Source organism: Carex rostrata, chromosome 2 (assembly GCF_964058835.1).
Source record: "Carex rostrata chromosome 2, lpCarRost1.2, whole genome shotgun sequence".
Taxonomy (NCBI): domain Eukaryota; kingdom Viridiplantae; phylum Streptophyta; class Magnoliopsida; order Poales; family Cyperaceae; genus Carex; species Carex rostrata.
In genome coordinates this window covers 5,873,677-5,900,961 of record NC_135919.1, presented here as the reverse complement: position 1 = coordinate 5,900,961, position 27,285 = coordinate 5,873,677, and the positions used below count along the sequence as shown (strand labels likewise).

The 27,285-nt window shown below is 33.4% G+C and overlaps 1 protein-coding gene, 2 long non-coding RNA genes and 1 pseudogene across 5 annotated transcripts in view; 1 reads left to right on the top strand and 3 right to left on the bottom strand.

Annotated features, from left to right (window-relative positions):
• Positions 1-4,745: 4,745 nt before the first annotated feature.
• LOC144571162 (putative glucuronosyltransferase PGSIP8) lies at positions 4,746-7,801 on the bottom strand. Its single transcript, XM_078320475.1, has 5 exons — positions 7,258-7,801; positions 6,036-6,294; positions 5,748-5,949; positions 5,525-5,672; positions 4,746-5,325 (listed from the first exon to the last, which is right to left on the bottom strand). The coding sequence occupies exons 1-5, from the start codon at positions 7,518-7,520 to the stop codon at positions 4,779-4,781; spliced, it is 1,419 nt and encodes a 472-aa protein (XP_078176601.1). The 5' UTR covers positions 7,521-7,801; the 3' UTR covers positions 4,746-4,778.
• An 8,760-nt stretch (positions 7,802-16,561) lies between these two features.
• Positions 16,562-17,905, top strand: LOC144550603 (uncharacterized). 2 transcript variants are annotated; one of them, XR_013510513.1, is made up of 2 exons: positions 16,562-16,822; positions 17,457-17,905. It is a non-coding gene; the product is annotated as an uncharacterized LOC144550603 (long non-coding RNA). The 2 variants fall into 2 exon arrangements; XR_013510512.1 differs by having other exon boundaries at positions 16,562-17,341.
• A 649-nt stretch (positions 17,906-18,554) lies between these two features.
• Positions 18,555-20,209, bottom strand: LOC144550610 (uncharacterized). Its single transcript, XR_013510516.1, has 2 exons — positions 19,837-20,209; positions 18,555-18,929 (listed from the first exon to the last, which is right to left on the bottom strand). It is a non-coding gene; the product is annotated as an uncharacterized LOC144550610 (long non-coding RNA).
• Positions 20,210-25,763: 5,554 nt separating this feature from the next.
• Positions 25,764-27,285, bottom strand: part of LOC144547289 (coatomer subunit beta-1-like) — a 3,428-nt pseudogene continuing 1,906 nt past the window's right edge. The window contains exons 3-6 of the transcript XR_013509064.1: positions 27,247-27,285; positions 26,648-27,154; positions 26,444-26,529; positions 25,764-26,113 (exon numbers count right to left, since the gene is read on the bottom strand). The product of XR_013509064.1 is annotated as a coatomer subunit beta-1-like (transcript). The remainder of the gene's footprint in view (positions 26,114-26,443; positions 26,530-26,647; positions 27,155-27,246) is intronic.

Below are 27,285 nucleotides of genomic sequence, written 5' to 3'. Positions count from 1 at the left end.
GGTTTAGAATAATTTAGAAAATACCAAAATGGTGTAGAATAATTTAGAAAATACCAAAATGGTTTAGAATAATTTAGAAAATACCAAAATAGTCTCGGATATTTAGAAAATACCAAAATAGTGTAGAATAATTTAGAAAATACCAAAATGGTCTAGAATAGTTTAGAAAATAGCAAAATGGTGTAGAATAATTTAGAAAATAGCAAAAGGGTGGAATAATTTTATTTTAATTCAAAAATAGTATACAATAATTTAGAAAATACAAAAATGGTGTAGAATAATTTTGAAAATACCAAAATTGTCCAGAAAATTATCCTATTAATTTAAGAAATATTTTATTAATAAGAAAATGGTGTAGAATAATTTAGAAAAATTTAAGGTGATTTACAATATTGTTCGAATTTTGTAGTATGGCAGACCAAGTAAATAAGCATAGATTTAGCCCCTTGTTGTGGATAGTTCACGGCAATCATAGGGTATCTGAGGCATCTAAGGAAGTAAGCATTTATTTATTTCGTTTTTCATAACTCTGTAAGTAATCAAATTATATTGTAATTGATTTTTTTTCTTACTTTAGAGTAAGGATATTTTAACAGTGAGACATTATCGGCACAAATGCGAGTATGATGAGAGGTACGCACCCTATTTAATTCGAATGGGCTTATATCAGATTGCGACATTGCCTAATATCACCTCGATGCGGTCCTCATTCACGGACTTGTCGAGCGGTGGTGTCCGGAGACGCACACTTTTCATCTTCCCTTCGGAGAGATGACAGGTATTTAATTAATTGAAATTTTTTTTATTTGAATTTCTTACTGACAAGTTAAATAAATTACAGTTACTCTGGAGGATGTAAGTTGTCTGTGGGGTTTACCTATTACGGGGGATCCGGTAACGGGAATGACAGATTCGGCAAGTTTTCAAGGCCGGCTATATGAGTTGCTAGGTGTGAAAGATAATGAAGTAAAGGGGTTAATGAAAAAGAGGGGAACCGCAACTAGCGACATGCTGTTGGCCAAAAAAGCACTCCGTGAGCTCTTCAAAAAATTACCAACAAATGCGACTGATGAACAATTGAAGTGGTTAGTAATTTTTTTAGAAAACTATTCGTATTTGATATTTTAAATAAAGTACTCAGATTCTACAATTGACGATTAAGTATGTCCGTGGATTTCTCCTCGACATGCTAGGGAATACAATGTTTGCTGACAGTAGCGGGGACGGAATACCACTGTGGTATCTCGGCATGATTGAAAACTTGGACGAGCCGAGGAATTACAACTGGGGCGAAGCTGTTGTACTTGGGGGTTACCTTATCATATTTCATCATGACGATATCTCGAATATGATTTATAGAAGAGCATACATCCCTTCTAATGGTCTTATCAATCGCAAGGGCAACCATCTCTGCTGTAAGCTGACAATGATCAGTACGTGTTGTCGATACTGTGCACGTATGGGGAAGTGCTTGTTTGGTAATAATCTAAGATTCTGAAAGACCGTTCTGCTTCGCGCACACCTTAAATTTACAAAAAAACATCTCTGCACACCACCTCGTAACGTCTAGGTTCGCTTCTAAGAACCTTGCACTCACAATTATTTTCAAGATGAAACTCATTAATTGCTATCTTTAGAGCCATTTTCGACTCATAAACTACACCCTTAGCCAATGGATTATCGAATGTTTTTGGACCTGGCGAAAAAATCAACATTTGTAGGCCGAAAACCGGATATGTCATTGAAACTGTCAACTGGATGTGTCATATTTTCCCGACCAGTTATCGGGTACTGTGATTGACGGGATTGCATTTGACGGGACTGTGGTTGTGACTGGTTGGGCTGTCCGTTATCATCATCCGAACCCGACAACTCACCGGAGAGCATCTCATCTCCACTCGCCAAACTATCATAATCAATTGCATCCACAGGTACATGCGAATAATCACGTACATGTCTACGGACCACACTGGAACTGGGTCGAGATCTCATTGGTATATCCACAAAGTGCCGACCGGTACTAGGTCGGGATCTAACTGGTATTGGGTCTTGATCCACAGGATTCTGACTGGTACTGGGTCGGGCTATAACTGGTTGATCTACAGAGTTGCTACCGATACTGGGCCGGGGTCTCATTGTTCCATCCACAGAGTATCGACCGGTGCTAGGTCGGGATCTAACTGGTATTGGGTCGGGATCCACAGCATTCCGACTGGTACTGGGTCGGGATCGAGGTTCAGGTATATGACTGGTATAGTTCGGTTCCAATTCTACATATAACTCCAGAACCGGTAACCTTTGTAGAAAAGACGACACAATTTCTAAAATCATTTCGAATGATTGTTGGTTCATTACCGGTACTAATTGGTAGTCACGTTGGCCATCGGTGGACATGTTAAACCTGGCCTGGATTTCTAGCTTTGCATGGCTAGAATTGTATCCAATTAATTTATAAATCTCATTCACAAGATAATCAAAACTGTGGTTCACAGTTAGTGGTAATGAGTATTTAGCTCGGGTACTGTAATAGACCGCATCATCATTGTATTGGATTTTCCCTCCAATATAAATTTTCACACAAATAGTTGTCATTTTTAATTTCGATTGGTCTGGCAATTTCAAAAATAATAGCATATAAGTAATTAAAAATTGTGTTGCCATTAATAAAAATATTCTAGACAATTTTCAATATTCTATAATTATTCTACACTATTTTGGAATTTCATAAATTAATAGGTCAACATTCTAAACTATATTGGAATTTTTTAAATTATTCTAAACTATTTTGGAAAGTTGTAAACAATTCTAAATTTTCTGGACAATATTATAAAAAATAAAAAATATTTTGGAATGAAGTAATTAATTATAAATTAAATTAAAAATAATATAAAGAAAATAAAATTACCTCAATTGAAAATCGATCGATCAGACAGTCAAAGCTCCGTAAGGAATCCGAAAAGCAAAAAGTTCCTAAAACAATTCTAAATCATTTTAGAATTAATCAAAATTATTTCAGAATTAATAAAATTATTTTAGCATTAATAAAACTTTTAAAATTATTCTGCACCATTTTTAATTTTTTTCAATTAATATGACAATATTCAGAATTTAAATAATTTAAAATTAAATAGTTACATATTTAAAGAATTACAAATTAAATACTTTTAAATTTAAATTATAAATAAATTAAATTTAAATTATAAATAAATTAAATTTAAATTATGAATAAATTAAATTTAAAATATGAATAAATTAAATTTAAAATATGAATAAATTAAATTTAAATTATAAATAAATTAAATTATAAATTATAAATAATTAAAATTATAAATTATAAATAAATTTAAATATATATATTGCAAAAACACAATGAGTCGGCACATGTACGTATCATTTATGGATGGCTAACAAGTAACAAATTAATAGTTCGTTAGACATGTATACTCACGTACGCCGTGGTGTGTCTGAATTTCGTTACACATAATCTCAACTCAAACCATCAATTTCCACTTTCCAACAATAAGAATGAGATATTATTTTGAACAAGAGCATCTTGCTGCTTAATTTTCTTTTAGAATTTAGAATTAGATTTGCTTCTTTGGTTTATTGCTGAAAATTTTACGAAATAACCAATGATAAACACAACAAAATCAACAACTTTAAGAAATAAAAGATAACGCCTACAAAATCAAAAGAGAATAAGAAACCCTTACATAATATAAATTGAATTGCAATGAAGCAATCATTACAAATTTACAATAATTATATTCAGACATACAGCAACCTATTCTACACAGTACAACTTAATTTCCATACATATCGATCTGAACTGCATAATCTCATCACCACGTTTCGACACTCCTAAACATGGTAATATCATGTCGTGCCAAAACAAGTGTTGTATCTGAAATCAATATTGTTCGGCACGACACTTGTACCGAATATGTGCATTGGCATGACGCTTGCTAACGCAGCACGACACTTTTACAATTCACTACCCAGCCCAGTTTTTCTGAAGAAATTTGTAAAATTAAATGATCGCCCTCAAATCATGCTATTCTAATATGACTTAAATAAAACACAGTTTTCAAAACCACTTACAACATCAATGTCTCTGCTTTAAGATTCTTACTGCACTATAATTTGATCCGATTTATATTCAAATCCCATCTAATAATAATAATCCAAATTTGATCTAACATAAAGAGGATATAAAACTATTGTTGATTCAAAGTCTTACAACACCAAATCAATCTGATCCAAACCTGAATAACCTAAACTCCTAAAACTATTGCAAATAATTTGTAGCCAGACGATTCCAATCCGATCCAATCCCAAACATAATCACCAGATGTCCCAAATGCTCCATATCCAATTAAGACCCAAATCCAATCCGACCGAAAACTTGTCTGAGTTTTTATCTATATTTCTAGACTCTCAAGGGCCCTTTTTTTAAGGTTACAGCAACCAGACTATTGTACCATGAATTGTATCCTGGAATCAGTACTAGTACCAGCATGTCAAAAACAGAAGCAAAAGTTTTTCTAAATGTGAGCTCCAAATCCATTCAGAAAATATAACGAACGCAGATATTTTCTAAATCAAAACAATAGATCGAGATTTCTATCTCCAAATAGGCAAGATCCACTGGTATTCCCATGCCAACCCAACCGTTAACAAACCAAAAGGTTCCCCCTCACCACCCACACACACACACAATTTCCCCAGCAGTTGACCCAGTTATATATCTCATAAATATAAAATAAATTACATGTTTGTCAGTACAATTTTGTAAATTCAGCTGTTGTTGAGGTCGGGTCTCCCAGTCGAGGGAAGTACGCTTCCCTCTCTACAAGCACTTGCAAAGAGCCCATGATTTTAACCAAAGAAGCCCAAGCAACAGGTGTGTAACAAAAAGCATACATAAAAACTACCATGGCCCGTACCAACCCGTCAGAATAATATGGGGATGCCATGACAAAAAGCGCACCTACAAGACCTAGCCAGGTGGTGAGAACTGCAGATATGGGTAGGAGAAAAACATTTATTACTATTGAATTTAATGCGGCCGAGCCGAGGAGGTATAGGGGCCAGCCCAGGAGGGGATGAATGGTACGTGGTATGAGAAAAAATGGAATGGTGTAAGCGGCCAGCATGGACCAGAGTGTAGCGATCTTTAGCATGGAGAGGAGGAAGGAGGTGTTCTTTTCGGGCCGGCGGTTGTAGCACAGCTTGGATAGACTTGGTCTAGCGAGCCTTGTCACAGCTATTATTCCAATATACAGTATGGATTGGATCAGGGTCACTGGCAGTTCTGATCCATACCTTTGGGAAAATAAAAATAATTAAACTAAATTAAATTTCATAAAATATATGTTGTGATGAATGAGAATAGTACTGATCCGGGAATAATGCTGCTATTCTAAGTCGGATGGAATCTAAATGCATCCCTCTTCTGGGGAAATACCATAGGTGTGAGATGCATCCATTGGTAACTTAATTAAAAAGTGCTTTAAGTACTAACCCTAGGTTTTCGCGGCGCCGCTCATGCCATGAAAGACCCAAAGGCAGTACAGGCCAAGACCACCAATACCATGGTTTAAACCATGGGGCACTAGGAAATGTAATCACGCTGTTGGGCCCACATGGGATGCTCCATCTCAGCTTCAAATCTGCATAATCAATACAATGTAAGGACCAATTTGAAAAATGTAAATATTACAAGGTTAATGTGAAAAGCTACTTACAGTAATAAGAAGCATCCATCTGGTAACCAAGAGGGAGACGGTACGTGCCAACAAGTTTAGTACCATTTTCGGGGGCAGTAAACATGGGTCGTCCGAGCAAGTCAGGAAAGTAGCTTGCCAAAAAACCTTGGTCGGCACCGTCTGGGTTTTCACGTCCTATTTCAACTTCATGGACCATATTTTTAAAAACCTCCATAGATGGCTGCAGTTCGGGGCAAAAGCCAGAAATCAGTAGTTTTTTTTTATTAATTTATGCAATTCAGACTGGTAAATTATATATAGTCATACCTTTAGAACAAAAAGGCCAGTATGAAAAATGCAAGGGTTGATGAAGACAGCACAAAACTCGCCGCATTGGAACAGCTCGTCAGTCTTTTGAAGAAAAATGTTGTCAGAGTCTAGCATCACGACTCGGTCATATTGTGTCAGACTCCATGCGTACAACTTGTTAAGTGTAAGCTTGAACCGCTTGTCAAAATTTCCTTGTTTCTCATAAGGATTTTTTAAATTCTCTACAGATACCACCTTCACCCCATCCTCCTTTTGCCTTAAACAAATTAGAAGTCAAAAATTAAAATCATTTCTAAGACTCAAATCATTTCATACCCTTTTGAATTGTTGCTTGGGTGAAGGGTTTCTAATTTCTACACATGATAAAAGCATTGTTTCCACAGCTGAATATAAAAGACTGTTCTTTTGGAAACGACCAAATACATAATCACATCTAACAGAGAAAAAGAAAAATAACAAGGCCACAAAACTGTCAATTTAGAAGTATCTCAAAAAAGAAAAACATGACTACCTGAAAAAATGCTAAAATATTTCAAAGTTTTAAAACTGAAATCATTCTTCGAGAACAATGAATAATATTCTCCATTGTAATAGAAACAAAAAATCTACTGTGCACAAGTACACCTACCTTGATCATTAACTATCCTCAAAATGTCAAATTATTGATTAGAGATGTGATTAAACTTTTATAATTGAGAATGATTTCCTAAACTTCATAACCACATGAGGAATAAAGTTTTTGTGATCTAATTAACAATAAAAATTAAAAAACTTTTAAAACATATCCCTAAAATTTATAGGTCAGCAAACTTATCCATCAAATTTTGAAATATCCCAATAATGTCCCAATCACTAGGTCGTCCTTATTCACATACAGAAAATAATACACTAGTATACTAAAATCCCTTTCAAAATTTCAATGGTCAAACTGCGACCCAAAGAATGAGATTAGTGGTAGTCTTGCTATTTTGGACTTTCTCAAGGACAAATTCAAAATCAACAATCTCAGTTTTATAGTGGGTAGCAATAGTAATCTCTTGGAACTAATTACAACTCATTAATTCAAAACCCCAAAAATAAGAAGTTTCAAAGCACAAGAGATCGAATAACACCCCCAAACAAGCCTCTAAACAGCTCACTAACTGAATGAATAATGGATAGATAGATAAATAGATAGATAGATAGATAGATAGACAGATAGATAATTGAAAGGACTGACATTGCATGAACCCATCTAATCGGCACATCAACCGATGCAAGAACAACACGGTCAGCATCCACACCAAGCCTTGCAAGTGATCTCATCATGACACGTGTCGCCACGTAGAACTCGTAATCACGCGGTGTACCCATGTACATCATAGCCACGTAAGCATGCTTCCTCCTGCCATCTTGCTCTTGTCTGGTCACTACACAAACGGCCGTTAAACAAAGAAGCACAAACCAAAGTAATCTCTTGGTCGCACTTGTAGTGAAACCCATATCGGGAAGTAGAAGAAAGAGGTAGTGAGAAGCAGGAAAGATCGGATCTTTGTGCGCAGTTGCTGTTCCAGTTGTGGTTTTGTCAGCTCCGTCTTCCTCGTCAGATCTCGTTAGTGGATAGCAGATCCGAGTTGAGAGCGGGTTAACCCGGCTTGATGATGGGATCCGAAGGGGTATTAAGAATATGAGGAGGGATTATTGATTATTGAGAGGTCCGTTCCGTTTGTGCGCGTCAATTTGGTGAAGTGCTTTTTTAGCTTTTCTTTTTGTTTAACGACAGCACAGGCCACAGGCACAGCCGAGCCGAGCCGAGCCGAGAGAAGACAAGAGAAGAGAACTCAAAGAGGGGGAAAAATACACTACAATACTTGCACAAATTCAAAACAATAACAATATCGGGTATTACTGCAAAATAACCATTTAAAATCCTACGAAAACGAAACTTCTATTAGGATTTAGGATACAATACAAGGTATAGATTATTTGTATTAACCAAAAGAAAAGCTATATATTACTTGTGTCAATATATATGTAATAAAATATCCTAAAAGTAAAGATTATTTGTATATAACCAAAAGAAAAGATATACATTATTTGAGTCAATATATAGGATTTGGCTAATATGCTATGAGTTGCATAGAGGCATTACATGCTAAGGCTCAATATTCAAATTTTCAAAATTCTAATGATCGAACCATTCATCTTATTCTCCATATTAATATGTGTTTGGAGACCAAATTTTACATTTTTTGGAAATGTTTTACTATTTTTTTAGATTTATTGAATATCGCTGTTTTTTCTGGTCCAAATTTGTCTGAAAAACAACTATTTTCAATAAATCTAAAAAAATAGTAAACAATTTCCAAAAAATGTAAAATTTGGTCTCCAAACACATATTAATATGGAGAACAAGATGAATGGTTCGGATCGACTGTTAGGATTTTGAAAACTCGAATATTGAGCCGTAGCACGGGAGGCCTCTATGCAACCCATAGCACCGTAGCCAAGTCCCATGCTATGCGTAGCATAGCTCCCCTCCGTGCAACGGCTCAATATTTGATTTTTCAAAATCCTAACGGTTGATCCGAACCGTTCATCTTGTTCTCCATATTAATATGTGTTTGGACACCAAATTTTACATTTTTTGAAATTTTTTTACCATATTAATATGTGTTTGGACACTAGATTTATCGAAAATCATTGTTTTTAGCAAATCTAGACCATAAAAAAATAGCGATTTTCAATAAATCTAAAAAAATAGTAAAAAAAATTCCAAAAAATGTAAAATTTGGTCTCCAAACATATATTAATATGGAGAACAAGATGAACGGTTCAAATCGACTGTTAGGATTTAGAAAAGTCAAATATTGAGCCGTTGCACCGAGGGGAGCTATGTTATGCGTAGCATGCTAGCATATTCATATATATATATGAGGAGATGGGCTATGGTGCATTGCAATGCATGGAGGGGTTTGTGCATTGGACCATAAATCTAAAATTCAAAATCCAAATGGCCGATCCAAATCGTTCATCTTGTTCTCCATATTAATATGTGCTTGGAGACCAAATTTTACATTTTTCTGAATTTTTTTACTATTTATTAAGTATTTTACAAATTTTTTGTAAAATACTTAATAAATAGTAAAAAAATTTAGAAAAATGTAAAATTTGGTCTCCAAGCACATATTAATATGGAGAACAAGATGAACGATTTGGATCGGCCATTTGGATTTTGAATTTTAGATTTATGGTCCAATGCACAAACCCCTCCATGCATTGCAATGCACCATAGCCCATCTATATATATGAGATACGCTACGCTGAGTTGTAATGTAAGGGGTATATATATATATATATATATAGAGAGAGAGAGAGAGAGAGAGAGAGATGGGCTATGGTGCATTGCAATACATAGACATCCTTGTGCATTAGACCATAAATCACCAATTCAAAGTTCAAATGACCGATCCAAACTGTTCATCTTGTTCTCCATATTAATATGTACTTGGAGACCAAATTTTATATTTTTTTGGGAATTTTTTACTATTTATTAAGCCACTTTAAAAATCGCCGATCCGGTGGTCCAGAAATTTTTATTGTTTTTACTGTTCATCAGGATTTTCAGATTTTCAAAGTGGCTTAATAAATAGTAAAAAAATTCAAAAAATGTAAAATTTGGTCTCCAAGCACATTTCAATATGGAGAACAAGATGAACGGTTTGGATCGACGTTTTGAACTTTAAAATCGCAAAATATGAGCGTGAAGTAAAATAGTCGCTTTACTTCGCAACTCACCGTAGCCCATCTCTCTCTATATATATATATAGAGAGAGAGAGAGAGAGAGAGAGAGGTGGGATACGGCGAGTTGCGAAGTAAAGCGACTATTTTACTTCACGCTCATATTTTGCGATTTTAAAGTTCAAAACGTCGATCCAAACCGTTCATCTTGTTCTCCATATTGAAATGTGCTTGGAGACCAAATTTTACATTTTTTGGAATTTTTTTACTATTTATTAAGCAATTTTGAAAGTCGCTGATCTGATGGTCCAGAAAATTTTACTGTTTTTTACTGTTCACAGCAAAACAATAATTTTCAAAAATGCTTAATAAATAGTAAAAAAATTCCAAAAAATGTAAAATTTGGTCTCCAAGCACATTTCAATATGGATTAAACATCTAACGGTTCGGATCGGTCGTTTGGACTTTCAAAATAAAAATACGGCGTGAAGTAGAAACGTGTTTTACTTCGCAACTCACCGTAGCCCACCTCTATATATATATATATATAAAGAAAAATAATAAAAAAGAAAAAGAAAAACTGAACAAAATATATATATATATATATATATATATATAGAGGTTGGCTAAGATCAAAGTGGTAGTTCTTGAGCTTGGTGCTACCAATTCGTTTTTTAATTTTCAAAGTTTAAAACGTCGATCCGAACCGTTCAAGTTGTTCTCCATATTAAATTGTGCTTGGAGACCAAATTTTACATTTTTCTGAATTTTTTTTACTATTTATTAAGCCACTTTGAAAATAACTGATCCAACGGTGGCTTCTGATTTTACTGTTTTGTTAAGCCACCGTTGGATCAGCTGTTTTCAAAGTGGCTTAATAAATTGTAAAAAAATTCAGAAAAATGTAAATTTTGGTCTCCAAGCATAATTTAATATGGAGAACAACTTGAACGGTTCGGATCGACGTTTTGAACTTTGAAAATTGAAAAATGAATTGGTAGCACCAAAGCTCGGGAACTACCACTTTGATCTTGGCCAACCTCTATATATATATATATAGCTAATCCAACGATGGCTTAACAAAACAGTAAAATCAGAAGCCACCGTTTGATCAGCTGTTTTCAAGGTGGCTTAATAAATAGTAAAAAAATTCAGAAAAATGTAAAATTTGGTCTCGAAGCACAATTTAATATGGAGAACAACTTGAACGGTTCGGATCGACGTTTTGAACTTTGAAAATTTAAAAATGAATTGGTAGCACCAAAGCTCAAGAACTACCACTTTGATCTTAGCCAACCTCTATATATATATATATATATATATATGAGGGTTCAAATGCCTCCATTTTTTGTGCCTCCATCATGCCTCCATTTTTAAAAACTTTAATAACTCAAAATTTAAAATTTAAAAATCAAAATAAAATTGTTGGATATAATCTACATCATTTTATTTATGCACACGCAAAAAATTATGACATTTCAATTTTATTTTGATTGTCATCAAGAGCTTGTAAAAAACATACTAATGTGGATGATTTCTAGACGTTGATTTTTGAACTTATTGATTCATATAAAAAAAAAATTGAAATGTGATGATTTTTTATGAGCATATAGAGAAAATAACATGGATCACATCTAAATGTTTTATTTTGACATTTAAGTTTTAAATTTTAAGTTATTAAAGTTTTAAAAAATGAAGGCATGGTGGAGGCACAAAAAAATGGAGGCATTTGAACCCTCCTCATATATATATATAGTAAGGCGTGGGTGCTATGGATAGCATAGAGGGCTACGGTGCTATAGCTCAATATTCGAATTTTCAAAATCCTAACGGTTAATCCGAACCGTTCATCTTGTTCTCCATATTAATATGTGTTTAGAGACCAAATTTTACATTTTTTAGAAATTTTTTACTATTTTTTTAGCTAGGTAGAAAATCACTTGATCTAAAAAATTCTGCACCATTCAGATATTTGATTTTCTACCTATCTAAAAAAATAGTAAAAAAATTCCAAAAATTGTAAAATTTGGTCTCCAAACACATATTAATATGGAGAACAAGATGAACGGTTCGGATTGACTGTTAGGATTTTGAAAACTCAAATATTGAGCCGTAGCACCGTAGCCCTCTATGCTATCCATAGCACCCAAGCCTTATTATATATATATATATAGAGAGAGAGAGAGAGAGAGAGAGAGAGGTAGGCTAATAAACAATCGATTGTTCCTAGCCTCCCGTGCAACCAAGTCGGTTTTCAATTTTTAAAGTCCAAATGATCGATCCAAACTGTTAGATGTGATCTCCATATTAAAATGTGATAGGAGACCAAATTTTACATTTTTTTGGAAGTTTTTTACTATTTATTAAGCCACTTTGAAAATCGCTGATCCAACGGTCGCTTCTGATTTTACTGTTTGGTTAAGACATCATTGGATCAGCGATTTTCAAAGTGGCTTAATAAATAGTAAAATTTGGTCTCCTAGCACATTTTAATATGGAGATCACATCTAACGGTTTGGATCGAAAATTTGGACTTTAAAAATCGAAAAATGACTTGGTTGCACGGGAGGCTTGGAACAATCAATTATTTATTAGCCTACCTATATATAGAGTTAGGCTGGGGTGCTATGGATAGCATAGTGGCCTCTATGCTACGGCTCAATATTCGAGTTTTCAAAATCCAAACGGTCGATCCGAACCGTTCATCTTATTCTCCATATTAATATCTGCTTGGAGACCAAATTTTACATTTTTCTGAATTTTTTTACTATTTATTAAGTATTTTACAAAATTGTTGATCAAACGGTGGCTGCACAAAACAGTAAAACCGTTGGATTAGCGATTTTCAAAGTGGCTTAATAAATAGTAAAAAAATTCAGAAAATTATAAAATTTGGTCTCCAAGCAGATATTAATATGGAGAATAAGATGAACGGTTCGGATCGACCGTTTGGATTTTGAAAACTCGAATATTGAGCCGTAGCATAGAGGCCACTATGCTATCCATAGCACCCCAGCCTAACTCCCTATATATATATATATATATATACAGAGAGAGAGAGAGAGAGAGAGAGAGAGAGAGAGAGAGAGAGAGAGAGATGAGGGATCAAGTTACAACAATTTTTAAGTTACAACAAGTTACCACAACCATTTTCTACATTTTCAAAGTCCAAATCGTCGATCCAAACCGTTAGATGTGATCTCTACAATAAAATGTGCTTGGAGACCAAATTTTTCATTTTTTGGAATTTTTTTACTATTTATTAAGATGGGTACAAAAACTAGTCAAATTCAGACCATTGAATTTTGTACCCATCTTAATAAATAGTAAAAAAATTCCAAAAAATGTAAAATTTGGTCTCCAGACATATTTTATTGTAGAGATCACATCTAACGGTTTGGATCGACGATTTGAACTTTGAAAGTGTAGAAAATAGTTGTGGTAACTTGTTGTAACTTGATCCCTCCTCATATATATATATATATATAATATATATATATATATATATATATATAGAGAGAGAGAGAGGTATATATAGAGGTTGGCTAAGATCAAAGTGGTAGTTCCTAAGCTTTAGTACTACCAATTCGTTTTTCAATTTTCAAAGTTCAAAACGTTGATCTGAACCGTTCAAGTCAATCTCTATATTAAAATATGCTTGGAGACCAAATTTTACATTTTTCTGAATTTTCTTACTATTTATTAAGCCACTTTGAAAATCACTGATCCAACGATGGCTTTTGATTTTACTATTTTATTAAGCCACCGTTGGATCAGTGATTTTCAAAGTGGCTTAATAAATAGTAAAAAAATTCAGAAAAATATAAAATTTGGTCTCCAAGCATATTTTAATATAGATATTGACTTGAACGGTTCGGATCGACGTTTTGAACTTTAAAAATTGAAAAACGAATTGGTAGCACCAAAGCTGAGGAACTACCACTTTGATTTTTTATGGTGCAAAATTTTAATAAAAACAGCGATTTTCAAACCATCTTAATAAATAGTAAAAAAAAAATTAAAAAATATAAAATTTTGTCTTTTAATATAGATTAAACATCTAACGATTTAGATCGGTAGTTTGAACTTTGGAAATCGGAGAACCGAGCCGTTTGTTCCTGAGTCCAGGAACAAACGATTTGAGCTTAACCATTCTCTCTCTCTCTCTATATATATATGAGGAGGGTTCCAATGCCTCATTTTTTTATACCTCATCATACCTCATATTTTATATCTTCATTTTCTTCATATTCAAAGTCTAAATTGTCGATCCGAACCGTTCAACATGATATCCATACTAAAATATGGTTAGGGATAAAATTTTATATTTTTTGGAATTTTTTTGCTATTTTTTAAGATTTGTAGAAAATCACTGTTTTTTGAACGGTTCAAAAACAGTGATTTTGTTCCTATCTTAAAAAATAGCAAAAAAATTCCAAAAAATATAAAATTTCATCTTCATGCATATTTTAGTATAAATATTTTGTTGAACGGTTCGGATCGACAATTTGGACTTTGAAAACGAAAATATAAAATATGAGGTATGATGAGATATGAAAAAAAAATGAGGCATTGGAACCCTCCTCTCTCTATATATATATAGGGTAAGGCTAAGGTGCTATGGGTTGCATAGTGACTTACAGTGCTACGGCTCAATATTCAAGTTTTCAAAATCCAAACAGTCGATCCGAACCGTTCATCTTGTTCTCCATATTAATATGTGTTTGGAGACCAAATTTTACATTTTTTGAAAATTTTTTACTATTTTTTTAGATAGGTAGAAAATCAAATATCTGAATAGTGCAGAATTTTTTAGATCAACTGATTTTCTATCTATCTAAAAAAATAGTAAAAAATTTCCAAAAAATGTAAAATTTGGTTTCCAAACACATATTAATATGGAGAACAAGATGAACGGTTCGGATCGACCGTTTGGATTTTGAAAACTCGAATATTGAGCCGTAGCACCGTAGGTCTCTATGCAACCCATAGCACCTTAGCCTTACCATATATATACATATCTCTATTCTATTATTAAGCACGTTGGATGTCCGATCCGCCAATGGCTACGATTGAAAGATGAAATTTCGAATTTGATCTCAATCCTCCAATTACATAATTGGTCTTCTTTTGATTAAATGCATCGGTTTTATTTATAGAAGTTTAAATTTAGTTAAAAACATACTCACCACATGTACTACTACACGATACGTTACAATTAAAATTGAACAAATTCTGAAATTTAGCTATATATTTATCTTTTTTTTCTTTGTTTCCATATTTCTCCTCTTTAATTGAGAAGACTTCACCTTCCATTTTCTAATTTCTTTGTTTCCTTACTTATTCTTCGTTTCTATACGGATCACAATGGAAAAAAAAATTTATTTCCTTATTTATTTTTCTTTGTTTCTATACATATTGTTGTGGGCAGTTTAGAATATATTTCCAATATATAACATATCAATGTGTGTGTGTGTGTGTGTGTGTGTATTATAAATTGGAAACAAAGAAGAAGATGAATATAAATCAGGGTTCTAAATAGCTAGCTATAGCGGCGCTATAGCTTTTTCGGACCATAAATGCTAAGCTATGAGATAAAATTGCGCTAACTCAGCTACAACCGCTATAGCTATAATAGCTGACCGCTATTACCGCTATATTAGACTCACTATAGCTACCGCTATGCTACATGGTTTTTTTTTTGCAATTTATATGGACTTCTGTACTTCTATTCTTATTTCTAATGCTACATGGTCTTCTACGATAAGTATACTAAACCAAACTATATGCTTCTATTTTTATTTGTGATTTATTCTATCATTCTATATCGAGAAATATTCAAATACTAATTCTTCATTTTGATTACTCTTTTTATAGTATTCATTTGTAAAATTATTATTGTTCGTTTCAATTGAAAGCTAATTTTGATTATTATTATTATAATTATAAAATGTTTAAATATGTATATTGACTTCATTTATCTTATAAAATTAATTGCTCTTTGTCTATTATAATATTTAATACCATGAAGTATGAACTATTAAATAATGTTACTTTTTAGATTTTTTTTTCTTCTTATTTGTGTAATTGATAAAAAGTATAGACTTAGATTAGTTGTCATTTAGTTGTTACATCAATTCTTTAATATTGATTATGTTGATAATTAGTAGAAATATAGAATATAAAGTTTGAAAAGGGAAAATCGCTATGTGTGATAGTTTCCGCTATAGCTACGCTATTCGCAATAGCTTTTTTTTTTGGTCTCCCCGCTATGCCGCTATAATCGCTATTTAGAACCTTGATATAAATTGAAAACAAAGAAAAATATAAATTGGAACGTGTGTGAATATATATTTCTCCTATAATATGTGTGTGTGTATATATCATATACATACACACGATAACACTTTTTATTTATGTTTTTTGATATCATATTATATGTCGATATTGAATTGTTGTACGATATTTGATATTAGATTCGAATCGAGCTATTAACATGTGTCTTAATTTTTCGATAATTATTATTATTTTCATTGATATTTTTTTTTCTTATAGTATGTCCCCATTGCAACACACGGGTATGATACTAGTATATATATATATAGGGATAAGCTACCATACATTGCAATGCATGGAGGGGTCTGTGCATTGCATTGTGGGCCGTTGGTTTCGCTTTAAAAATCGCGCGGATCAATGATCAGATCAGTTCAAAATTTTTGGAACAGGAGGCCTCCAGTTTTTGCTTAATTAGAAACTTTCTGAACCAAACCTCTCCAGTCTCTCTCTCTCTCGCTCTCAACATTTTCTATCCCGTTCGAAAGAAAGGAAAAAGAAGAAACAAAACCTAAGCAATGCTGCCAACACTCCTCCAACGACTGCACCTCCCAACCCTCGCCCCCCCCCAACGGCCTCCGCCTGAGCGGCTCCGCCACTCGCAAAGCTTGAACCCTTAATCACCAAGGTCTGTCCCGCCCTCTCCTCTCTCTCCCGCAATGCCTTAACCCTAAATCTCTGTCGCTCGCTCTTGCCTCTCACCCTTCTCGCTTGTCACTTTACTTGCTCGGTTTGACTTCTGATCATTCTTGGTTCACCTCTCTTTTTCCTTTATTTTCATTTTTTATTCAAAACCCTTTATAAACCTTTTTGGTATGCCCAAATAGCACTGATTTGTAGCCAAAATAGCAGTGAAATTTAATTTCTGTGAAACAACACTGATTTAGTCAAAAAAAAGCAGTAGGATGTGAACATTGGTCATTTCTGTAAACCTTCTTGGTATTCAGGTTTCAGATTGAACAGAGCAAAAGAAGCAACGTGGACCCATTTATGAAGAATCATGTAACAAATAAGCATTTTTGTTATATTATAGATCACTTGTTATGTAAGCTAAGCAGTAGGATGTGAACAACGAATAGTTTATTTGCACTTCTTAATTGAATGTTCAATTTAAGATAATAGTTGTTGTATTACTGTCGTGATGTTCAATGTAACATAGTCAAGTGAGGGACAATTAATTGAAATGCCTTTTTATAACCATTTCAGATTGAGGCACAATTAATCAGAAATATTTCTATTCACCTTTCTGGTAATTACTGTTTTTCTAAACTCCAAGTTACATACTGCATTGTTTTGCAGCAACTATTGTTTTTGTAAATATGAATATTAAATAAGTGTTATAACTATGTTACTCTTTTCTTTAGAGCAAATGAGGCAAAGATGAGCAGTTATCATGGCATAAGTGTTGTTAACTTGAATTTGCTATACATAGACTGATTTAGCGATCCAGCGTCTCAAGAAGAAGGGGAGCTTATGAGAACATCTTGTGATTTATTTGGTTATACATACAATTTGGAGCAAAGATGAAACAAGTGCTTTTGACAAGCTTCATATTGTTTCCTCTATTTAAACTTGCATGGTGGATGAACTTATTAATTGTATAAATTTATGCTCTTGGTACTTTCAATTGAGTAATGTAACGTTCTTATTTTGTTCAAATTTGTGTCTGTTTTTCATCAATTACAATTATGAACTGTTGTTTATTTTGTGCAAGAAATGTGTGTTTCATTCTCATTGATGCACATCCCTTTGTATAATGTTCAAAACATGTATGTTTTTCATCAATTACAAGTAATGAAATGTTTGTTTCTCATTTTTTTGCATGAATATGTTTGCATGAATATGTTTGCTTGATGTAATTTGCAAAAAAAAAAAAAAAAAAACTCTGTAGGTAGGCAATTTTGTATCTTTTTGTTTGCTTTAGCTTGATCAAAACTCTCGTGGTCTTTAGGCTTGATCAAAACTCTAGTGGTCATGATTTTTGGATTAGTCTTGTAGTGGGGTTCTCGACCCTCTTTAATTTCTCGTTTTTTTCCTATTTTTGTTGGATGCCAATGCTTCTATTTTTGAGTGGTGGTTGGCTTAATTGAAATAGGTCTAATTAGGCTAGAATCTAGTTAAAAATAAGTGTAAGACATTGCTTCAGAAACCAATTTTATTTTTTCATTTTACAACAAGCAACAAGAGCTAAAATGAACATGTACTGAATTCATTTTTTCTTTGCATAAACAACAAGCGATAAGAGTTGAAACCAATTGGCAGCTACTGCCAATTATTCAAAAAATAAAAAAAGAGTTGAAACAACAAGCGCCAATTTCATTTTTCATTTTACAAGCATAACAGAAACACATGAAACATACATCACAATAACCTGTTTTTATTTCTTTGCACAAAAGAAATTTAAAATAATGACAATCTTACATTCAACATATTGCCAATTTTTTTAAAAGAATTAACACAAATTGAGCTCAACTTACATTCAATAATTGCACCTTAAAAATAATAACAGCCTTACATTCAACAATTCAATAGAAGAATATATATTTAAAAACTAAAAAATTATACCTCCATAGTCAATAATTATACAATCAATAATTAATTCATACATTATACGAGTTAAAATAACAAGAAGATACAGAGTATGAAACTTTTCAAAAGCATTTATTGTTTCATCTTTGCTCCAAGTTGTACATGTAAAGCAAATCCAAATCAGTCTTTGCTCAAAAAGCATTTATTGTCATCTTTGGAACGTTAGGATCGCCAAGTCAGTCTTCGTAAAGCAAATCCAAGTTAACAACATTTTTCCATGATAACTGCTCATCCTTGTCTCCTTTGCTCTACAAAGTATAAAATGGTTACAGCACTTTTCATTTATTTTTCATATTTACAAAAACAGTAGTTGTTGCAAAAACAATAATTAACAGAAAGGTTGACAAAAATATTTCTGATTAATTGTCTCAATAATAAAAATCTCAGGGTAAAATAAAATAAGAAGTATGCAATACTGAGATGACAGACCTCTGGCATTTGAACTTGTTGATTTCTTTTTGGTTTTAACTAATTGCTTAGAATCACGAATCTCATAATCTCAGAATCAAATCACGAATGATAAATCCATCTTTGAAACCTTGCTGTTATTGTGGTTCATTCAAAAGATAGAACTGACCCTTCAAAAAAATTGCTCGTTCCATCTTATTCTCGGACCATTTAATTTGCAGTTGTATTGAGTAAGAAGATACAAATTCAGAAGTTGATAAAACTAAACTATTAATTTTTTTAAATCATGCAATGCAGGAGTGACTTGTTTATTTTTAAATCAAATCAAGCTTGGTATATGATTTATCGGAGTGATGTTAAGTTTCTAAATTTCAATTCCGTTTCATCAAACTGCTAAAAAATCAAGATAAAGAATTGCTTAAAATGCTTTGATGGAAAAAATTGTACTGTACAATGGTATCGAGGTGCTTAATTCCTTGTTATCTAATATAGTTATCATCTCCAACAAATTACAAATAATTTGGATAAATTTTAAGAAGATGTTACAAGCACGGATACTGGTATAAGAACCAATCAAGAGCTGGTACAAATGAAATTAGAACCAATCAAGAGCTAGTCCAAGCACAAATACTCTTTTATTAGCTATTTCTACTAAATTAAAAGAAGAAGTTACAAGAATAATCAGAGACAAATGAAATAAGTCTTAAAATAAATTATAAGCATCATGAAAAAAATCTTCAAATGTACCGGTAGTCAGGTACTTGGACTAGCTGGAGGTGTCGCTGGAGGTCGTACCTCTGACAATGGTGTCGCTGGAGGTGGCGCCGACAGGAGAGGAGAGGAGCGGGAGAGCTGTCAGTGAGGATCACCTAGGGCTTGCGAAATGGAGGGTCGCCTAGGGCCATGCACAATGGAGGATCGCCTAGAGAGGATCGGCGCTGTGTTCGCTGCTGTTGGCCCTGACGGGAGAGGAGAGGAGAGGAGAGGAGCGGGATTTTCGCCTAGGGTTGGCTGGAGTTCGTAAGAGCGAAAGAAGGGACGGGTGGGAACTGGGGAGGCTCTGCTTGCGAAATGGACTCTCCAACAGCCCACAATGCAATGCACAGACACCTCTATGCATTGCAATGTATGGTAGGTGCCTAGGTGGTAGCTTATCTCTCTCTTATATATATATTAGATCTGCCATCTGTCACCTCATAAAAAAATAAATATATAAAAATTGAAATGCGATTCTTTACCTTCAAACAAAAGTTACGAAAAAAAAGTTGAACTTTCATTCTCCATTTTGATACAAATTTATTTGAGACCTGGTCTAAGAATCGACAATATTTAAGTATCCTTTATTCAATGAAACCTATCGCTATCACTATCAGGTACTAAAAAATGTTCAATAAAATGGTTAGTTTTCTGTTGAATTAACCCCTTAATATTATTGCCAGTATAATATTCATGAAATTTTAATGTGGTGCTAACTTAATTAATAACTAACAAATGCGAATTTCTTAAAAAAAAAAAAAAAAAATGAGAAGGGCTTGGTGGTTTCTTCCAAAAAGTTGAAGGGGCTAATCGAATTAAAAAGAAATTAGAAATTTAAATGAATAATGTAGAGTAGTTTAGACTTAATTAATAAATAAGAATTAAGAGCAAAAACAGAGTTGTGTGGTGAAGTTGATATTGTCATTAAAATAAGTTTGATGAGTGGTTGTGATTCATAAGTGAGACTACTTATACTCAAGCTTCTAAATAGCCTTTATAGCGGTGTAGCGGGGAGACAAAAAAAAAAGCTTTAGCGAATAGCGGAGCTATAGCGAAAGCTATTATAAATAGCGTTTTTTTATTTCAAAAATTATATTTTATATTTCTACTAATAGTAAAAAGAGTGATACTTCTATGGACATAAGGGCCTATTTGTAAAATGAATATATTTTTATTTTCAAAGTTCAAACAGCCGATCCGAACCGTTCATCTTGTTCTCCATATTAATATATCTTTGGAGACCAAATTTTACATTTTTCTGAATTTATTTACTATTTATTAAGATGGGTATAAAAAATATCAAATTCAGACCATTGAATTTTGTACCCATCTTAATAAATAGTAAACAAAATCAGAAAAATGTAAAATTTGGTCTCCAAGCACATATTAATATGGAGAACAAGATGAACGGTTCGGATCGACTGTTTGAACTTTAAAAATAAAAATATGTTCATTTTACAAATAGGTCCTTATGTCCATAGAAGGCTTTGCCTAGTAAAAATGTCTCATCAAGAAAACAAATATCAAATTAATTAAGAAGTTCTAATATTATTCATATTAAACCAATACAAAGTTCAAATTGTCATTCAAAATATCCCTAATTCAAAAACTATCGATATATTTTATATTCAAAATATACCACTACCGTATATTAATGCATGATACAAAATTTAATTGATATAGCGGTATAGCCCGCACATGTTCCATTGTATTGATATAGCTTAATAAAGTAAAAAAAAATCAATCTAGATATTAAGGCCCATTAAAATTGCAAAATCATGTTTTCAGAAAAAAAAAAAATTGCAAAATCATAACCCATATAGCATAGCGGACCGCTATTGCCGCTACGCGCTATAGCGGACCGCTATTACCGCTATAGCGGTCGTAGCTTGATTAGCGCAGTTTTATCCCGTAGCTTAGCTTTCTGGGTCCAAAACCGCTATAGCTAGCTATTTAGAAGCTTGCTTATACTTATTCATATTATTTTCTACATTTCTATTGGGGGAGAAGCGTGGGACCCACCAGATAATGGATTGCCACTCTGGATGCCACGTTTCGAACCTCATAATAAATCTGCTGTTATTTCAATCTCAACTGTTTTAACTTTTCCACGCACGAATCTTAGCAATGTAACATTTTTCATGCATTAGTGCGGATTTAGCTTGTACATATTTAAAAGTAGATCGGACGATCCAGATATATTAATTCAAAAGACTTAGCTCGTACGTATTTTGAGTTAATTCAGAGGATACGAATTCATTTTTCGGAATGTCTCGGAATGAAATTTAAAATAAAAATAAGGGATCCTATAATTTGATTTGTGAAATTCTACGGAGAGGAAGATGTGCTATAAAACTTGGCAAAAGGCGCTACAATTAAGAATAATTTCATTCACTCGTACCAAAAAAAATTGTTGTATAACTATCACGACTTATATATGTTCTGTGTAAAACCTTTTTTTTTGTTGAAAATGTACAATTTTGAACGATTTTTATGGTTAATATGTAGTTAGAAAATTTTAATTTAATTTATATCTAGAGTTGCTTCAATAGGCCGTTTAAAGAGTTTTGCTGGAAATAATATAAACTAAACGGCCATTTTTATTAATACCCCCCCCCCCCCCCCCCCCCCCCCCCCCCCCAAAAAAAAAAAAAAAAAAAAAAAGGAAATTTTAAAATTGCTCCCATGTTTGTTTTTTTTTCAAAACTGTCCCACCACTGGGCCCACGGACCGCCCAAAACACCAAGCAGACTACCTCCTACAGGGGCGGGCCACACCTCTAACAGACCGCCCGGGCCAGGGGCAGTCCACTAGGGACCAGACCTCCTGTGATCTGGGCGATCTTTTTTTTTTTTTTTTAGAGAGATATCTTAATATTTTGATTTAAATAATTTTATGAAGAAAAAAAATTCTTGTTTAGAGTGTATGCCATAAAAATTAGACATTTAGTATATTTATGCAGTGATGTCGTAACTCTTTATAACTTTTATTTGATTTGTCAGATGTATATCACAAGTCTAAAGATAACATTAATTAAGAAATTGACATTGATTCTTAATAATTTATTTTATTCAAATATATACAAGGAAATATAGTTAGATTGTCTCAATGATGTCAACTTTTTTTTTTTAGAGAATAATTGGATTATTTGATTATTGTCAACATATACCATTTGCTCGAAGATAGGCAAACGAACACAATAAATAGTAAATACATTTTAAAATAATTATATGAATAATTCTTGAATAATCTTAGGCTTTTGACTAAACAAAATACCGATCGTTGTATATCTACCGTTGAACGAAAACTTAAATTGAATTTTTGAGGCACTAAACGATATTTTTTTTTAATTCTGATGCTCCAGTTGCTCGGGGTGGCGATATTCACATCCGTCTCATTCCCCCTTTTCCTAAAAGTCATCATACGCGCAAGTCCGACATTCGTAGCCAAAGTTATGGCTGTTTGAAGTTTTGAAAAAGCCAAGCGTTTGGAAATTCATAACTAATTGCAGAAAAATCCAAATAAATTGAAATTTGTGTCAATTTTGTGTATTTTTCAATGCTCTGCATGCTGGTGTATACACTTTTGCAGTTCGATTCCTGTATCAGTCCAGACTTGTTGATTTACCAGAAGAGGTTAAATTTGATGTTTTTAGTGCACTGCACTATACCATTGGCCTTTACTTAGTGCTTGGCTACTGAGTTTGGACTTGGTACCATACCAGATGTCAGTCTAGGGTGCACTGTGCATGGATGAAGATCTAATTTGAGGTTTGTTCATATTTTAGTAGCTCTAAACTATTGTTTTAGTATCAGAAATAAAGAGAAGAAGATCAACAAGCTGTCAGAGCTTGGAAATTTTTGAATCAAGACCAAATTCTTAATTAGTGTTATCTTTAAACTTATGATAGTCAACTGACAAACCAAATCAAAGTTTTAAAGAGTTACGACATCACTGCATAAATATACCAAATGTCTTATTTTTTGGCATACACTCTAAACAAGGAAAATTTTCTTCATAAAATTATTTAAATCAAAATATTAAGATCTCTCTAAAAAAAAAAGGACTGCCCGGACCATAGGCGGTCTGGTCCCTAGTGGACCGCCCTTGGCCCGGGCGGTCTGCTTGGTGTTTTGGGCCACCCGTTGGCCCAACAGTCGGGGCAGTTTTGAAAAAAAACCAAACACGAAGGCAATTTTAAATTTTTTTTTTTAGGTATTAATAAAAATGGCCGTAAACTAAACCAACCTTTTTTTTTTGTTTTTTTGAATTCTTGACTGATGCAGTCAAGACTATCAAGGGGTGCAAACGGGTTGGATATTATCCGACCGTATCCGACTCCGTATCTGAAAATTTAATATGGATATCCGATATCCGAATATCCGTGCGGATACGGATACAGATATGGTTTTGAATTTTAATTATCCATATCCGAATAGTAGATATATATTATATAATTTAATATATATTTTGAAAAAAATTATGTCATTCACTATTATAAAAAGCGGATATCCGTATTCGTATCCGATTAATATCCGATCCGTATCCGTATCCGTCTAATATCCGATCCATATCAGTATCCGGAAAATAAAAACGAATACGGATATAGTTTTACCACTATCCGATCCGTTTGCACCCCTAAGACTGTACAACAAACTGAATCTAAACCAACCTTTTAGAACGCGGTCAAACTAGGAGATTTAACCGAGTAATTGATACTGGAGACTATTATCTTCTTTCTATAAAAATACCTAAAATTATGGTTTAGAGATTATTTCAAGCAAATATTTAATGAAAATAGTGAAAGCAAAAAACCAATGGAACACATAGTTCCGTTTAATTTGTTTTAGTTTTTTTTTTCCGGAAAAGCCCGTAGGGAAGTTCTGTTTAATTAGTGTCAACTATTATATGTGCAAATGAACCTATAGAACGTGTGAAAAAGAACTTGCTTTTTGAAATACTTTTAATTAATTCCAGGTGGAATATGACATGCTGTGAAAATATTATATCTGATAGTTGAGCAGATAATTGCATTTTTAGAGAATTACTTGTTTCAAAAAAAAGAAAAAAAAGAAGAAGGTTGTCTAACTAAAATCAGACGGGTTCTTATTACCAAGCACACCTCATACAATCAGTCCTACGGTAAATTTTACAGTATACTGAATAATTTGATTTTAATTAGCTTCATACGTACTCAAAGTAAATAGTGAAATATAAAACTCTCTTAAAAAGATGCTACAAAGAAAGGATGGTGAGGTTTCTCTTGTGTTTTGATGGAATAAGTGAGATTCCAAAACAGCCACTTTTCTTGTTGATAAAATTTCGTTTAAGGTATTCAATTCCCATGTCAAAGATTTCTCAATCCAACTCTCTCTTTTTCTCCACAACCCACATATTTTATATCAGAAAAGAAAAAAAAAAACTTGTATTGTCAACAAACTTATGGGAGATATCTAATTCAATTACTTGCAAAGAAAGCACAAATTTATATGACAGATGCGATTCAATTGCTTCTTTTTGTTTATTATTAATCACCTGATTCCTTTTTGTTTTATGAACCAAATAAAACGAGGAAAAAGAAGAGAATATGTTTTTGCTGATGTGGGCGTAGGTCAAATAGAAAGAGTTGTGGATAATGAAAAGGAAAGGAGTAATAAGGTAGAAAAAGGTAATTTAAAATAAAAGATTGAATGGCTGAAATAAAATGGACGGTTGAGAAAACATGAGATATTGGAGGATGACTGGATGACACACGGACAAAAGGCGGATCCAAGTCTGTCAAACCACTTTTCTTTAAACCAATAAAGTATATTGGGAATCGACTCCGGCCCAAAGCCCAATCTGTATCAAATAAGCCTACTTCGTCTTCAATTCATTTCAACTAAACCAACTCCAACTCCAACTTCCAACTCCATTCATTTTAGCAAAAACCCTCTACATACATAATACTATTGGGAACTCTCATCACACTTTGCATCATAAACCAAATACTCCAACACAGAAGACAAGAAAAGTAATAAAATAAAAATAGTCTTTGTTAAACATGACATGACGTCTCGGTTTCTAACCTGAGCCCTTTTGCTTGATGGTGATTTTGTCACCTAAACTGAGAGCAATCCCCTGAGTCTTGCTTCTAATACGAACATAACCACTAAGCTTTCCATCCGCTTGCTTTTCAATGCTCAAATTTACCAAAGCATCCTCCCCAAAAATGCTTTTCGCATAAAGATTCGCTGCAAGGTACCCGCAGTCGCCTTCCAATTGAGACCTGATTTTGATATATTGTGGTCAAACGGAAGAGATTAGAGCAAATAATGAGAGAGAATGACAGCACGAATTATAGTGCAGAATTTAGCAGCGTTACTAATTTAAATATGATCTGCTCTGTAAAAGTATTAGGTCAGGTATGGTCTGGAAGAACCCATCAGACATAAATCATGTACTAGCATGAGTATATAAATTACACGGTGCGCTCAATTTTACAGATCAAAGCAGGTTATGTACAGTTAAAACCAAATTATTTTAGCACTCATCTATTCGTTTGTACATGCTTACACTCCAGCACATAAATTAATAGTATGGGGGGAGGGGGACTTACGGAGTAGTTAGACACTTCATGTTGGTAGAATTGGCAATGTGCTCAAGATATTTCTTCTCATCTGTTATCGTTGTGTTCACTGCCACCTGTAATCTCAGCCAATAAATCAAATAAATATATGGACCCTGATTATGAACACTATTCTAGCATGAAACAGTCAACATATATTACTTGATTTCATGAGAAAGGCAAACGGGCACTAACCTTGTTCTCCCATTCAAATTCAGCCCACATGTTCCTAAAAGCAAAGTCAGGACAGGAAGAAGGAGACAAATAATCCATGATATCAATATGTATGTCATTCAGCACCACCACCATTCGATCAAGCACATTTGAGGTCTCATACACAATATTACCGAAAATAATCCCAGTCTCGGTCGAAGAGACCTTAATATTTGCCTTGATCTGCTTGCTGGACTCAGGGGCAAGAGTGTAATTCTGGGGCCGGTCTACTAGTTTGAGGTCACCCATGGTAGCTAATTCAAGGCAGAGGTTCTGTAGAGTGTCTTTGGTTCGGTTGATGATGGTTATGTCCAGGACTATGTCATAGTGGTGCACCGTGACGTACGCCTCAGCATACACTGGGTCACTAAACCCAGTTAATTGAAGAATTCGGTTAAGTTTGTTTGCATCATCATGGTTTGTGAAGTCACCTGTCGCACGCTTCAAATCATCTTGCACCTCATCCTCTATTTCCAACTGGCTCATACCCTAAATTTTTTAAAAATGAGATAATAAAAATTAATAATGTTTAAACCTAATTGACAAGCTAACTATAGAATAACATAATTAATAATGCAAACCTTTCTGCTTTTTAAATGATAGAAATCAATGAGATCGTC